At 40.2% G+C, this 13,687-nt stretch overlaps 2 protein-coding genes across 6 annotated transcripts in view; one reads left to right on the plus strand and one right to left on the minus strand.

Moving 5' to 3' along the window:
- Positions 1 to 13,687, plus strand: part of KAT2B (lysine acetyltransferase 2B) — a 103,215-nt gene that overhangs the window by 20,324 nt on the left and 69,204 nt on the right. For all 5 annotated transcript variants that reach the window (XM_053221508.1, XM_053221507.1, XM_053221509.1 and 2 more), the window contains exon 2: positions 12,430 to 12,556. In XM_053221508.1, coding sequence (XP_053077483.1) covers positions 12,430 to 12,556 — 127 coding nt within the window. The remainder of the gene's footprint in view (positions 1 to 12,429; positions 12,557 to 13,687) is intronic.
- Positions 7,179 to 9,369, minus strand: LOC106981556 (40S ribosomal protein S27-like). Its single transcript, XM_053221510.1, has one exon. The coding sequence runs from the start codon at positions 9,326 to 9,328 to the stop codon at positions 9,074 to 9,076; it is 255 nt and encodes an 84-aa protein (XP_053077485.1). The 5' UTR covers positions 9,329 to 9,369; the 3' UTR covers positions 7,179 to 9,073.

The following is a 13,687-nucleotide window of genomic DNA, read 5'->3' on the forward strand; positions in this document are numbered from 1 at the left end:
TTGGCTGTCTTTCTCTCGTTCCTCTGGATGTCACCCAAGTATCTTCACGCCTGTCTCACTCATCGACACTGAATGAACTGTGAGCACCCTGCTCCCTTGTCTAGCTGTCATCTGAGTCATGATCCTGTGTTTCTCCAGTGTAGCTTCCTTCTCATCCTCCACCCTGGCTTCTGCATACTACAATGAAGGCTGTTGCCTTCTCTTGCCATCTGACCTTGGATTCTACTGGGGCAAGACCATTTACATCCTGGGCCTGTTGAAGCAATCCAGTGGCTTTTTCCTTCTTGCTTGGTTCTGCCAAGTCTGCAGAGATGTGCTCTTGGGGGAGATGAAGTCATCTGGGGAGCTCTCTCCTCCTTGTGCCTGGGTTGCTAGCTGCAGCAGTAATTGGCTTTGCAGCATACTCCCTAAAAGGTTGTCCTTCAGATGGTACTTTGTTAAAGCTGCAAGGCCAGTCCCCTTGGGAGTTCCCGTAGATAGCAGCTGTCTTGCCTAATTAAGGAGAGATGTGGGAAAGGTATTTTGAAGGAAAACCTCTTATCTGGAAGAACAGTGGCTGGGCCTGCACATCTGGAAGGGAGAATTAAAGGCCAAGGCAGAGGGCATGGTAGCAACAGCTTGGAACATGTGGCAGAAAGTGCTTTGCTGGCAGTCAAGGATAAAGGCAATGAATGTTTTCTTTAGTACGTCCTCTTCAGTAAATTGGGCAAGAAGTCCCACACATACTACAGTTTTTTTGCACTTAGGTTTCCAAGGGCCCAAGTGCGTGTCCACATGTAAGAAGTGCTTTGTATATCCTACTAAAAAAAGAAAAAAGAATAAATCCTGAAACAAGTGGGCCAAGCTCCAGGGATTTCCAGGTATCTCAGAGAGGTATAACTCAAACCACTTAGAACCACTTAGGAAATGTTAGGACTGTCCTAGGCGTAAGCTCTTAGGGTCTATAGCAAAGACGGGTTTTGGGGGGCAGATCCCTTTTAAACTCTAGTGCGGCAATAGCCAGTAGAAAGGTAGTATGAGCCACGCATGTGACTTAACATATGTAATTTTTCCAGTGGCCATATGTATTGGTTTCCTAGGACTGCCATAACAAATTATCACCAATAAGGGGGGTTAAGTAACAGAAACTTTCCTTATTTACAGTTTTGGAGGCCAGAGGTCTGAAGTCAAGGAGTCAGCAGAGCCATGCTCCCTCCAGAGGCTCTGGAAAGAATCCTTTTTTGCCTCCTGGCCATCTTCAGCATTCCTTGGTGTATAGATGTACCACTCCAGTCTCTGCCTCTGTCTTCACATGGCCTGTGTGTCTCCGTGTCTATGGCTCAATGTCCAAATCTCTCCTTTCTTTTATAAAAGCACCAGTTATTGGTTTTAGGGCCCAGTTGACGTTCGGGATAATTTCATCTCAGCATCCTTAACTGTTCATATCTACAAAAAATCATATCTGTTTTCAAATAAGATCCCGTCTGGTGTTCCAAGTCCCGGACTTGGCACCCACTATGCCAAATTAAAAAAAAAAGAGAGAAAAACAAAATATTAAATTTTATTAATTTTAGTATATTAAATATTCTACAATATCATTGTAACATGTAATAATATATAATAATAATTTTTTTTAACATTTATTCATTTTTCAGACACAGAGACAGAGTGTGAGTGGGGGAGGGGCAGAGAGAGAGGGAGACACAGAATCTGAAGCAGGCTCCAGGCTCTGAGCTGTTAGCACAGAGCCCGACGCAGGGCTCAAATCCATGAGCAGTGGGATCATGACCTGAGCCAAAGTTAGAGGCCCAACCAACTGAGCCACCCAGGCGCCCCTAATATAAAATAATTCTTCATGAGATATTTTAACATTCTTCTTTTGTTTTTGACACTAAGTCTTTGAAATCTAGTGTTTATTTTACTCTTAGAATGCATCTCATTATAACATGTAATCAATGTAAAATAATTCTTCGTGAGATATTTTAACATTTTTTGTTTTTGACAGTACGTCTTCGAGATCTAGTGTTTATTTTACTCTTAGAATGCATCTCAACTTGGACCTACTTACTCCCTTTTGGAGACTGGATACCCACTTGTGGCTGCCTGCTGCACACCGGCCAGCTCAGCTCCAGTGCTTGTGGGGCTCACAAAACTTTTATACTTCTCAGTGTTTTGCTTATGTTTTCTCCCTCCTTTGCTCTCTCTGTCCTTTTATCTTCCGATTAGTTTTCAGGGAATTTTCTATTTATTTGGAAACAGTCTCAGTTGTTCTGAACAAAAGAAATAAAAGTCTACTTTGTGAAAGCTACTGAGATCCAAGACTCAGTGGGGGAAGCAGAGTGAGTCCATTTTGAAAGAAAAGTCCTTTATTCAGTTACATGTTTAAGTGTTTATTGTTGGTGGAATTCATTAAGTACTTCTATCACAGGTAGCTTAAGGAAGTGAAGTTAATACTTGGGATGTAACTTTTTTTTTTTTTTTTTTAGCAGAGGGAATATAAGACTTTATTATTCCAAATCTCTCTGCCCTGAGATCTTTACTCATTATCAGACCCCCATGAACATGGCCATTCTTCTCTGTCATGTTAAGACAAGGAGTGGAATAAACTTTTCTTTATGGGCTGATTCTTCTAAGTCTGTTGTAATAATGAAGTCAGAATTTCTATCTCTAAAAATCTATATTGTCTTTTTCAAGAGTTGCGGGCTTGTTATTTGTTGGCTTGAACCTCAGGAAAGGGAGGGAGATTTTATAAGCAACCCCACGGGGGAAAAGTTTTGGATCCTTGAATTCTTAAATGTGGTTTGTGATAAGGATGTGGTTTCTGCACTTCCTCCCCCACGACTGATTTATACTGAGCCTCTGTTACGGTCCTTGGATATTTTTCTGGAATTCTATTTTCCCCTCAGATGAATTCATATTAAAGAAAATTAGCAAGCAACCCATGAATATGAATACCGTAGAGAAAAATATAAAGTACAGTGTGGGGACATCTGGGTGGCTCAGTTGGTTAAGCATCTGACTCTTGATTTCAGCTCAGGTCATGATCTCAGGGTTTATGAGATAGTGCCCGATGTTGGGCCCTGCACTGACAGCTCAAAGCCAGCTTGGGATTCTCTCTCTGTCATCCCCCATTTGCTGTCTGTCTGTCTGCCCCATTTGCTTTCTGTCTCTCTCTCTCTCTCTCTCTCTCTCTCTCTCTCTCTCTCAAAACAAAGAAATAAACTTTAAAATAGAAAAAGAATGATAAAGTACAATATGAATGTCCCTCTCCCTTTCCCACTTCTGCCCCCCTCCATAAGCATGTATCCGTCTAGTTTCTCTGTATATCCAAATACATATTACATGCTTAAATTGCATATTCTCTTATTTTATTAAAAGATATATTGGATTATGCTTAGTATTGTTCTGTAGTTTGCTTTTTCTGCCTTTTACTGGGACCTGGAGGGGTCCCAAATCTACGCGGTTAGTTGTATTGATAAATGAGGCATAATAGTCTGTGGCACCAATCTACATAATTTTATAAATTTCTTATATTAATGATCAGATTTTACCTGACATATATTTTTTCTTTTGCTCTAATAAATGGTGTACAGATATCATTGAGCACATGTGAGTATTTCTGTAGGAAAGCTTCCAAGTAGTGTCCTTGGGCCAAAGGGCACAAACGGTCCAGTTTGGTTTCTGAAAGTCTGTACCAATGTTTCCTGCCACACATGTTGTATGAGGGTGTGTGTTTCCTCACATCTTGGTCAACCTTAGATATCAATGTCAACTTTTTCTGTATTTTTGCCAACTTAATTAGTATGAGGAAATACCTCACAGGGCTTTGACTTTTTCATTTCTACATTACTAGTTATTTTGACCATTTTGTATAGGTTTATTGAACATTAGCATCCGTTTTTCTTGGAATCATCTGGATTTGCAAATTTTCCCTGTCAGACTGTGCTTTTTACTTCTTGTTTTATAGATGAGCTTTATAAATTCTGAATATTAATACTTTGTTATATAGGTCATAAGTGTATATTCTTTCAACTGATCTGGTTTATGGAACTTACACGTTTGAGGAGAATTGCAATCTTTACAATACAGATTTACCATATTGTAAATTGTAAAATTAATACGTTTACATCCTGTCATGAACAATGCATATGTCTTCATTTCAATACAGAAATTTGTCCAGTCTTTAGTAGAAAGTTATAGTTTTCTGTATACAGATCTTACTCATCTCCTTGCAGATTTATTCCTAAGTATTTGATGGTTTTTGCTAGTAGGATCTTTTTTTTCCCCTATTACATTTTCTAAGTGCTTCTTGCTGACATAGAGAAAAGATTCTGACTTTTATATGTTGATCTTATTCTTTAGTCAATTTACTGATTTCTGTATAAGTTTTGATAATCTCTAAGAATTGCCTACCAATTTTTACAGTCTTTATCTACTTCCAGGACAGTGTTGAACAGTGGATGTGTTGAGGGCTTCCTTGTTATGGTAACTTTAATAGGAATAATGTATCTCTTTATTTAATATAATGTTTTTGAGTTAAAAGAATTTTCTTCTATGGCAAGTTGGCAATTTTTTAAAATCAGAAATTGATACAGAATTTTATGAAAAGCCTCCTTGGCATCAATTGTAATTATTTTTTTCTTAATTTGTTAATGTAATTTGTTTGCAGTGATTGATTATCTTTGCATTCTTGTGATAAACTTGCTTAGTTCTTAGGTGTCGGTCAAAATGCATGATTTTAATTGTACTGTTGGATTTAATTTACAAATATTTTATTTCCATTTTCTTTAAAGTTTTTTTGTGAGGTTGGGCTAGTGATTTTTTCCGTGTGTTTTGCTGTCTGTATTCTGTTTTTGTGGCAGGGTTATACTGGATTCGTAGAGTGACATGTGAGTGTGCGTCTTTTTCTAACGCTCTGAAACAGTTTACAATGCAAAGGACTAATCTCTCCTGAGTCCAGTATGGTAGCCACCAGCCACAAATGACAGTTGAGCACTTGAAATGTGGCTGGTCTGAATGGAAATGTGCTATCATATATTTATGTCATATTAATAGTGTTTTTATACTGATTACATGTTAAAACGGTAATATTTTGGACATACTATATTAAATACGTTTATTTAAATTAATTTTACTTTTTTTTTTTTACTTTTTAAAATGTGGCTACTAGAAAATTAAAAGTTTTATGTGTGGTTCACATTATATTTATTTTGGATAGTTCTTGAGAATTAACTGGAACTTACTATAAAACCATCTGATCCTGGAGCCTTTTTTTTAGCTCTTTGACTACCTTTTCGTTTTCTTCTAGGGTTGTTAGAAAACTTTACTACTTATTAAATCAGGTTTGATAATTTATATTTTCCTAGAAAGTCACTTGATTCATCTAGTTTTTCACGTTTAGTGGTATAAAGTTCTACAGAGTACTTATCTATAGTTGTAAAATAAATCTGTAGTTGTATTTCCTTTCTCATTGTTCTTTTTTTCTTTCCTTCATTAGAATTGTCAAGAGTTTGTTTCTTTTAATGTCTTTTAAAAAATCAACCATTTATTATATTGGTTAGGTATATGATTTTCTTTGTTATTGATTTCCTGAAAAATTTTTTATTTAAGTTCCTTTTGTCAATTTTTCTTGAGTTTATTTTGTTACTCTTTTTCTAGATCATTGAGTTGAATGAATAGTTTACTTATTTTCAATCTTCATGTTTTTCCCGTATATGCATTTAAGGGTATATGTTTTCCTTTAAATGTTGCCTTGACCATATCCCATGGATTTTGATATATTATATACTTACTGGGTGATTGTATATATGTAACCCGGCCATCATTTTCTCTTCACCTCTGCTTTTTGTGAAAATGTCCACCGAGATCACCAGTGAGCTGTTGAGTGACTTCCCACTGTTCTCGCCTATAGTGGACATGGAGTTGATTTATTCTTTGAGGAAAATAATTTTTTACATAACTTATAAGCTGCTCAGTCTTTTATTCAGTAAGATCTGTAACCTCTTTCATAGTGATTGAGGCCAGTGTCCTCAAACTACTTCCATTGGTTGCATCCTCTTCAAGTCCTTGCTTTAAAGTATTAACTGTCGGGGCGCCTGGGTGGCTCAGTCGGGTAAGCGCCCGACTTGGGCTCAGGTCATGATCTCTCAGTTCACGAATTTGAGCCCCGCGTTAGGCTGTGTTGACAGCTCAGAGCCTGGAACCTGCTTCAGATTCTGTCTCCCTCTCTCTCTGCCCCTCCCCTGCTCATTCTCTCTCTCTCTCAATAATAAATAAAACATTTAAAAAAAATTAAAAAAAGTATTAACTGTCATAGTTCCTCATGATTTATAGAGCCCTTGTTCCTTGCTCACCTTTCACCTAACAGAATACTCCTAGCATATTATCATTATCAGTGCCACTGTAATCTTTGTTACAATTTCCATTTATTCAGCATCTACCCACATTAATTGCTTAATACCTCCAACAGTCTTGTGAGATAGGTACTTTAAAACCCACTTTATAGATTAGGAAGCTTGGAGAGGTTAAGTGATTCACCCTAGGTTCACATAGTAAGTGTTGGAGTTAAGATTTGAAATTGTATTTCTTTAATTGCAAGTCCTTTCCTCTTGACCATGGCATTGATGCTGTATACTGTCACTTGTGGTCTTTCTACCAACTGCAACCTAAGCTGAAACATTTTGCTGACCTTGAGTTTGCCTCCATTCCTTCTGTTGCTGCCATGATTGGGTTGAGAGCAGGGTGTTGAGGGGTAGTGGAGAAAGGGAAAGAGCCCTTGCAGGAGTGCTCAGAAAGAACTCTTTCTTAGTTTCCTGCCAGTCTTTTTTTACGACGGTGGATAGCCTCAAACTCCTGTCTTTCCTGTAACCTGGCCCCTTTTTTCTATCCCTGGCCTCTTTGCTTCTTCAGAGTCTGAGGAAGGCTGTTCAGGAAGGCCTGAAAGAATGTTCTAGTTCTTAGATTTTGCTGCAAGAAGATCTCGTCTCTTTCCATACAGCTATCTGGGAAAATATCTGAGAATGTATTTCCTGAGCGGAGCTTCAGGAGGAATAGGTATGCATCACCTATTTGATTCAGTCCCAAAGTCTTATGTATTCTAGGCTGATGATTCTCAACCTTTGTTTTTTAATTTAGACTGAATATTTATTTATTTATTTTTATTAAAAAAGTTCTTTTTTAATGTTTATTTATTTTTGAAAGAGAGAGAGCATGAGTGGGGGAGGAGCAGAGAGAGAGGGAGACACAGAACCTGAAGCAGGCTCCAGGCTCTGAGCTGTCAGCACAGAGCCCAGTGTGGGGCTCGAACTCACAAACCACGAGATCATGACCTGAGCCGAAGTTGGATGCTTAACTGACTGAGCCACCCAGGTGCCCCTAGGCTGAATTTTTAAGATAAATATCATGACTAAAAAAGGCAAGGTTCAGGCAGAGATCTATAAATGATAGCCCCCCCCAAAGGAGTAATTTTATAATGTATTTGTTTATAGTGATAATTTTAGAATTTTAAACTATACATATTCTTTTATCCCTTCATAAAAATCCTAGAAAATTCTGACACAAAGATGTTAACCACCCTCTTTTCTCCTCTGTCACCCAGCCTCAGGAGAGTACCACTGGTCTCTAATTACATAGAAATGTTATGGAGAAAGCAGGCACCTACATATTTAGGTATACATGAAGCGATGGGTAAGAAGTATGTTCCAAAGCACACATCTGCTGTTTCCCTTCTAAAATGAACTCTTGTTCCCCTCCTCTCCTCCCACTTGAAAAGCCCCTTGTCTGTGTAGATCTTCCTGACATGGCCTATTAGTATGCATGTGTGTTTTATTTTTTTTTTAACGTTTATTTATTTTTGAGAGAGAGAGAGAGAGAGAGAGACAGACTGAGTGTGAGCAGAGGAGGGTCAGGGCGAAAGGGAAACACAGAATTCGAAGCAGGCTCCAGGCTCTGAGCTGTCAGCACAGAGCCCAGTGTGGGGCTCGAACTCACGAACCATGAGATCATGAACTGAACCAAAGTTGGACGCTTAACCGACTGAGCCATCCAGGCACCCCAGTGTGTGTGTTTTTAATGGATCCATTACTAGTAACTCTTCCTTTTAGATCAGAGATGCCCAAGTTTGTCTACACATTGGAATCACTAGCTTAAAAAAATACTGATGTCTGGGATCTATACCCAGATATCCTGATTTAATTGATCTAGAGCCAGGTGTGGTGTTAGGCTTAGCAGAGCTCTCCAGTAATTCCAGTGTGCCTCTAACATTGAGAACCACTGGGGTAGGTTTCTATTTCTGGAGAAATTTCTTGTGTGTCTTCTGTATCTGGTCCTATGATTGATATGTAGTAGTGCTCAGTGTTTGAAGAATGAATACGTAGCCAGTGCATGAGTCAGTAGGAAAGGTTCACATTCTGTCTATTCTTTTCCCTCTGCATTCTTCCCACCCACCGTCCAAATACAGAGAAAACATTCCCTGTTAGCATTGTCTTCTGAGATAATCCATTCCCAACACTGCCTTAGCTACGGCGTGATCCCATGGATTTCAGCCCCAAGCACAGTATGGAGAGATTTACCTGTAGACTCATACCTTTGAACTGCGGAGTAGTGTTTTGTCAAGGCTGATGCCTCTTGTAGAGGTGAAGTACATAGGCTAGAAATACTTTTGGATCAGTTCAGAGCAAGTTGGCTTCTCAGGCTTCCTCATAATGAAGGAAATTCATGTCTCACTGGGTCACTGTCTCTCTGAGAATCTGGAGTTACCACTGCTGGCAGTGGTTAGTCTTACTCTGGTCCATGCAGAGTTCCTACTAGTTTTCCTGCCTTCCCATAGACAACCTGCCAAAGAAGGAGACGTAGGCTGTTGTTGCTAATGTGCCCAGATGCAAAATCCATCGTTTGTCAAAAGCTAAAGTGAATGAGGACAGAATCCCAGATTACATAATTCCTTGGGGTTTTGAACTTGTTATTACCCACCTGACCTCTAGCCTAACGTTAATCTTGGGCCTTAGTAAGTGATAAAACTCTTTTTTTTTTTTTTGAACGTATGCAAAATCTGTTTATTGGGATGGTTCCCCACTCACGTTGACTCAGGGTGCACTTAGTGCTGCTTCCGTCTGAAGGAGCATCCTTCCGTGAGCCTTGCTTTTCCTCCTGTCGGCTGGCACAGAATGGTGGAGCAGCCCACACACAGCACCACCGTCTGTGCATGGCTGAACACGGTGGTGATTTTGTAGCACCCCGGGCACTTCACGTCCATGAAGTAGGAGTTGGGGCTCTGTACCAGGCGCTTCTTCTTGTGTTTCCTGTCCTCCTCTTCCAGGGATGGGTGCAGGAGGTCCCTCGCGAGGGGCATGTTCTTGTGGGCAGGTTGTCACTGCAGAAAGGCTAAGTGACGAAACTCTAAACGAGACAACTTGGCATCTTTATGGTAGTTTCAGAAGAATCCTTTGTTCTGTTGCTGGGCCTTGGTTAAGGTATTAGAGTAGAGTTCCTTTCTATCTAGATAAGCAAAGAGATTTATAAATTCTGGAATGTATGAGTAGTTATTGTGCTTCCCTGTGTAATAGAATAATGCATAGTTGATCCTGGATTGGAAGTTAAAAGTGAAAGGAAATTGGATTATTTGCTCACATAAGCTAGTGACAGAAAAATGGATGCCTCTATGAGTGATGCTAAAGGAAAAGAGAAAGTGGGAAGGCTTTACACAAATGAGGAAAGGAAAAAATGAAAGAAACAAATGAGTTTGGAGACATCTTGCCTCATGTCCTTGTGTTCTGTCCCTATCCCTGTTTCAAGCCCAGAGGATCCTGTTGGAGACACGACAGGTCAAGTAACCAAGCTGAAGTCCTTCTTACTGCCTCTGAGGCTTTGCAGGATTCCTCCTACTTCCAGCTCAGCTCTTTCCTTTGCTCACTGTGCTCTAGCCATGCTGGTCTTTGCTTTTTGTTGATCAAGCCAGCCACTCTTGACTTTGCTTTATTTCCTCTGTCTGGGATATTCTTCTACCAGACATCTAATGGTCGCCTCCCTCTGCTCCTTCAAGTCTTTGCTTTATTGCTCCTTTCTCAAAAAGGCTACTTAAAATTGCAGATTCTATCCTATCCTTTCCCCCACCCCCTCTCCCATCTCTTCATCTTTCCTTCCATAGCACTGTCACTTTCTAATATACTATATACTTCGTTAATTTGTGTTGCCTGTTTGCCCCATCCGTCATCACCAGGAGGGCAGGATCTTTAGTTCTTTCCTTCCATACTTAGCAGAAGTACTTGGCACAGAGTAGGCCCTCAATACATACTGTTCAATGAATGACTCAATATGCATAGTAGTTCTTTGGCTTGGAATTTAGTTCTACAAACTGAAAGGCTTTGGGCCATTGCTATTTTTCCTTTTAGATTTGTCCTGCTGTATTTAATCGGTTTGTTGGGACTACTATTGTCATCATTTTTCTTTTTCTACCAAGAGTTTTTTTTTTTTTTTTGGAAAGGGCAGCTGCTCAGAGAAGCCAGAGGCCGTGGGAGTCCCTTGGGTAGCTATTCCACTGCTAGGAGAGGAATGGTCCACAATGGGGGTGTTTTCCTCCATCCCTACAAAGATTATAGGGATGCTTTCTTGGGTGGAAGTTGTCATGAGAGTCCTTCTCAAAAACATGGCCCTTTGAGACCTTTCCAGTCTCTGAAGAAGTGGCTGGCTCATTATAGGGAATTTCACGGCCCAGTTCAGCTTAGTAAGTGAGGAGTAGGGTTTGATAGTCAGATCCTTCCTGATGCCTGGCCAAACATAAGAGGGTTGCTTGAGCTACTACTCATTGGGGGTTGTGCTGTTAAGTTGCTGTTTTTGGTCTTGCCTTCTCCATCCTCATGGATGATAAAATGTGATAAAATGTGAGAAGCAGTCAGGCTGGGCTTGCCAACATTCGCAGGGCCCACTGCAAAGGACTTATCTTCAAAAGCATAGGGTCTTATCTGTAGAAACACGTTTTCCTTCTTTTACCTTGGCCCTTCTTGCCTTGCCAGTTATGTATTCTTTCATTTCTTATTCTCCTATATGTGCACACACTTCAGAAACTGTCCCTGTCTTGGAGAATTTTCTGTGTGAGGTTAAGGTAGCAGCCTTTCTCCAATTTTCTACAAATTAGACTTCTACTAACTTCAGCCATCTGCTATGGGGTTTCTGGGCTGGCGGGTGGGAGGTGGTGGGAAGCGGGAAGAAAAAAAATCTCTGATCAAAGATCGAACACAAAGCCTGAGCACAAAAATTTATGCGATGTTTTGTAGACCAGTGCTACCCAAAGAAGTAGAATGTGAACCACATATGTAATTTTAAATGTTCCAGTAGCCACATTAAAAAAGTAAAAAGAAACAGGTCAAATGAATTTTAATATCTTTTATTTAACTCCATGCACCTAAAATATTAATGTTTCAACATGTAACCAGTGTGAACATTAATAATGCGATATTTTATTTTTGCATTAGTGTTTTAAATCTGGTATGTAAATCTGTAGCACATTTCAGTTTGGACTAGCTACATTTCAAGTGCTCAACAGTCACATGTGGCTAGTGGTTACATATTGGACAGTGTACATAGAAGGCTCTCACCCGCAATCAGCCAGCTATGTTTCATGCTATTTTTACATTTGAAAATAGTTGGTATCTTTCTATCCCTCGTCCTACGTTTTATAACCCAAGTCACTATAAAAAGGCTAGATTGTATTCACTGTTCTCAAAGAAGGTAGGGGAATGTGGAGAGTATGGAAGATATCTAGTAAGTGTTGCCAAAATAATAAATAATAGTGTTGCAGTTCAGGAAACCTCAGAAATATCACGGGTAGAAATCCCAGACTACACGGTGAGACCCTCTCTCTTTCTAAAGCTGGAGCCTACTTGGAAGGACTTGGAAGCCAGCAAATGTGGCTTCCCCTGGGCGTGTCCCTCCTCAAGTCCTTAAGATTGCTAACTTCCTCAGTTTCGCGGGTTTCCTTTCTGGTCCTCGGGACAGAGTTGCAGCGGGGGGGGGGGGGGGGTGGGGGGGGTGGGGGGGGGGCCTTCGAACCTGCAAGGCTCAATCATGGCCAAGGCCCCGGCTGTGTTCCAGGTACCTCAGGAATCTGGCTTGTTGCCTCGGGAAGCTTTCTGCATGGATTCCCTAGGAACTGACCACTCCATGGACATTTGCTTGGGGCAATGGTACCAAAGTGTATGGGTCTGCTGTCTGAGCTGCAGCACTCACATTCCAGCCAGCAGAAAAGAAACAAACAAAAAAACTACAAAAACACAAAATGCCTGGATCAAACACTCCCTTTGCCTTTTTCTCTGTTTTTGTTTCTTGTGCATATGTCGAAAGTTACAAAGTCAGGAGCGGGGAGGATAGCTGTCCTGTAACTAGTGTGTATTGATCTCATGTAAAATGTTGAGTCCATTGCTGCTTGTTACATGATTTTCTCTATTCCTTTTTTAGGCCGAGGAGTCTTGTAAATGTAATGGCTGGAAAAACCCCAACCCTTCTCCTACTCCCCCGAGAGCTGATCTGCAGCAAATAATTGTCAGTCTAACAGAATCCTGCCGGAGTTGTAGCCATGCCCTAGGTGAGTTCCTAAATCTTCAAGGGAACGTGAACGATGTCCTCGTTGCCTGAAAGTTCTAACTTACTGAATTCCGTGGGTTAACCAAACTCGCATGCTATTTACCTCTTTTTGAGGCAGTAACAAAAGAGTCTATTTAGTCTCATGAATTTGCTTAATGTGAGACAAGCTCTGCACTGTTTGCACTGAGTCCTTATCCATCTCTCCCCCCTTCCCTAAGAGCTGGATTCCACTGGGGGATTGCTGGATAAGATGGACCACGGCCATTGAGCGGCTTAGAATAGAGTGTAATGTGTCCTCATTCATTCTGATGGGAGCCTGAAGGTCTTTGATCTAATCGTTATTGTTATTATTATTTTTATTATTTTATTTTCTGATGCCTTGAACTTGCTGGAAGTGCTTCATTTTATCTTTATATTGTTTATTTTCTTGCATCTGGTAGCTCTTTCTTCACTGGGGTTGTGTTTGGTGAATGTTTACTTGTGTTCTCCCTTTCAACTTTCTTATCTATCCCTGGCAAGATAATCATTGTCAGTTTGGAAAGATAGGCTCTGCCAGAGTTACTCAACTGGACTGTGCTAATATGTTCTTGTCTCAATACTCGTTTTAAGATAAAATTTTAAAAATTGTATTTAGTTTGGGTACATAAAAGTTAACGGGTAGTTTTCCCTAGATATTAAAATTCTAGTTCATAAAGGACCATCTTGGAATATTATACTTACTATTCCTGCTTTGGTTATCCAGTCTCCCAGAGAACGTCTTGCATGTTCAGTTTACTGTCCAGGGTTGTTCTGGGCAGAGCCTGGTCACTGAAGCGGTTTTTTCCCCCTGACCATTTGTAAGTAGGTGGCTTCTTTTTGACATCATCTTTCTTTCGAGCTTCCTGGTGATATGAAACAGTGCAGCATCAGCCTTCAAGGTAGCGTGATGTCAGGCCGAGTCTGAAGTTTTATTTTGTACTCAGCTGGAGAGTATTTCAATCCTTACAGAGCAGAAAAGTAGATAATGTGATCCTCCCAGGAAGTTACTGCACTGAAGTAACCTTCTGAGAAAGGAAATAGAGAACATTGATCTCACAAAAGAAATAAACATACCATAAACACATAATTACATCATTGTATAACTGGTGTCTGA

Source organism: Acinonyx jubatus, chromosome C2 (genome assembly GCF_027475565.1).
Source record: "Acinonyx jubatus isolate Ajub_Pintada_27869175 chromosome C2, VMU_Ajub_asm_v1.0, whole genome shotgun sequence".
NCBI classification, from domain to species: Eukaryota; Metazoa; Chordata; class Mammalia; order Carnivora; family Felidae; genus Acinonyx; species Acinonyx jubatus.

Bases quoted from the DNA above. Each gene is read 5' to 3' on its own strand.
- LOC106981556 (XM_053221510.1), bottom strand. From the start codon at position 9,328: ATGCCCCTCGCGAGGGACCTCCTGCACCCATCCCTGGAAGAGGAGGAC.